Source organism: Egretta garzetta, unplaced genomic scaffold (assembly GCF_000687185.1).
Source record: "Egretta garzetta isolate BGI_Z169 unplaced genomic scaffold, ASM68718v1 scaffold131, whole genome shotgun sequence".
Lineage (NCBI taxonomy): Eukaryota > Metazoa > Chordata > Aves > Pelecaniformes > Ardeidae > Egretta > Egretta garzetta.
In genome coordinates, this window is record NW_009258478.1 from 385,596 (window position 1) to 386,888 (window position 1,293).

The following is a 1,293-nucleotide window of genomic DNA, read 5'->3' on the forward strand; positions in this document are numbered from 1 at the left end:
CCGCGTGTGTTCCCCCCGCCTGCAGCACCAGAATGGGATGTATGGGCTGCACCAGGACGTGCACCACTTCAACTCCTTCGACAGCGTACAGAGCCTGCCCCGGCTGCTCAGCCAAGCACGCGTGCGGACAGGTAGGGAGCCTGGGGCAAGTGACACGGGCAGGGAAACACCCCCCCGCCGTGCACTGAACCCCCTCGGGCGAGAGAGCTTGACAGCTAACCTGCCTGCGAGCTAGACAGCACCAACCAGACCCGTGCCCACGCTCCGTGCTGGCGCCTGGGTTTCACTTTGCTTCTCCAACCACTGCTCCCCTGCCACCCTCGTTACACCTCACTTTCACTTCTGTTCCTCGTCCCGCTCCTTCCTGGTTCCCAGGTTCACACAAGGCTCATGCTTGACCCAAACTTCCGCCCAGGCCGCTCGGCTGCGCTAGCATTTACCCATGCCTGTGACCTGGGGCAGAGCGGACCCCGGGTCGGTCCCATTTTCTGAGCAGATGTGGAAGTGCCTCTGCAACCAGCAGAAATGACTGGAGAAGCCAGCAGCATCTTCCTCTTTCACCAGTGTTTGCTGGGCGCAGCCCCCCAGGGAGGAGGCGTCCTGCCCCTGCTCCCCGCTGCTCCTGGCACACCGCGTGTCTGCGTTCTTGCAGGGATAATCGGGAAGAAGCACGTTGGGCCCGAGGCCGTCTACCCCTTCGACTTTGCCTACACAGAGGAGAACAGTTCGGTCTTGCAGGTTGGGAGAAACATCACTCGAATCAAAGCGCTCGTGCGGCAGTTCCTGCAGAGCCAGGACGAGAGGTGAGATGGCCCGTGTCCCTGGGCGGGCTGCGAGGGGCCACGGGAGAGGAGAGGGAAACCGGCCTCGCTGAAGTTGTGTCTCCATGTCCCAGCTGGTCACAAATAGGAAGGGACACCCTATCTGTGGGTCACTGCAGACCCAGAAGCCCAGGTTAGGTGGGAGTCCTCCTGCCGAGCCCAGCTCACCCTTGCACAGCCCAGGGTTGGTCTCGGGGGGCGTGGGCAGCCCTTTGCTACACCACCTCCACCCTCTCCATCTCTAGGCCTTTCTTCCTCTACGTCGCCTTCCATGACCCCCACCGCTGTGGGCACTCCCAGCCCCAATACGGGGCCTTTTGTGAGAAATTCGGCAATGGAGAGAGCGGCATGGGCTGGATCCCAGACTGGAAGCCACAGCTCTATCGCCCAGAGCAAGTGCAGGTGGGAGCCTTTGGGGCTGCGTGGGGCGGTATGGGGGCTGCGTGGGGCGATATGGGAGCTGCGTGGGGCA

At 62.6% G+C, this 1,293-nt stretch overlaps 1 protein-coding gene across 1 annotated transcript in view; it reads left to right on the forward strand.

Moving 5' to 3' along the window:
* Positions 1–13: 13 nt before the first annotated feature.
* The window catches only part of SGSH (N-sulfoglucosamine sulfohydrolase), a gene marked incomplete at its 5' end in the record, with an annotated part of 3,406 nt that continues 2,126 nt past the window's right edge, over positions 14–1,293 (forward strand). The window contains 3 exons of the mRNA XM_035899257.1: positions 14–131; positions 653–803; positions 1,067–1,285. Of these exons, the coding sequence (XP_035755150.1) occupies positions 14–131; positions 653–803; positions 1,067–1,285 (488 nt within the window). The remainder of the gene's footprint in view (positions 132–652; positions 804–1,066; positions 1,286–1,293) is intronic.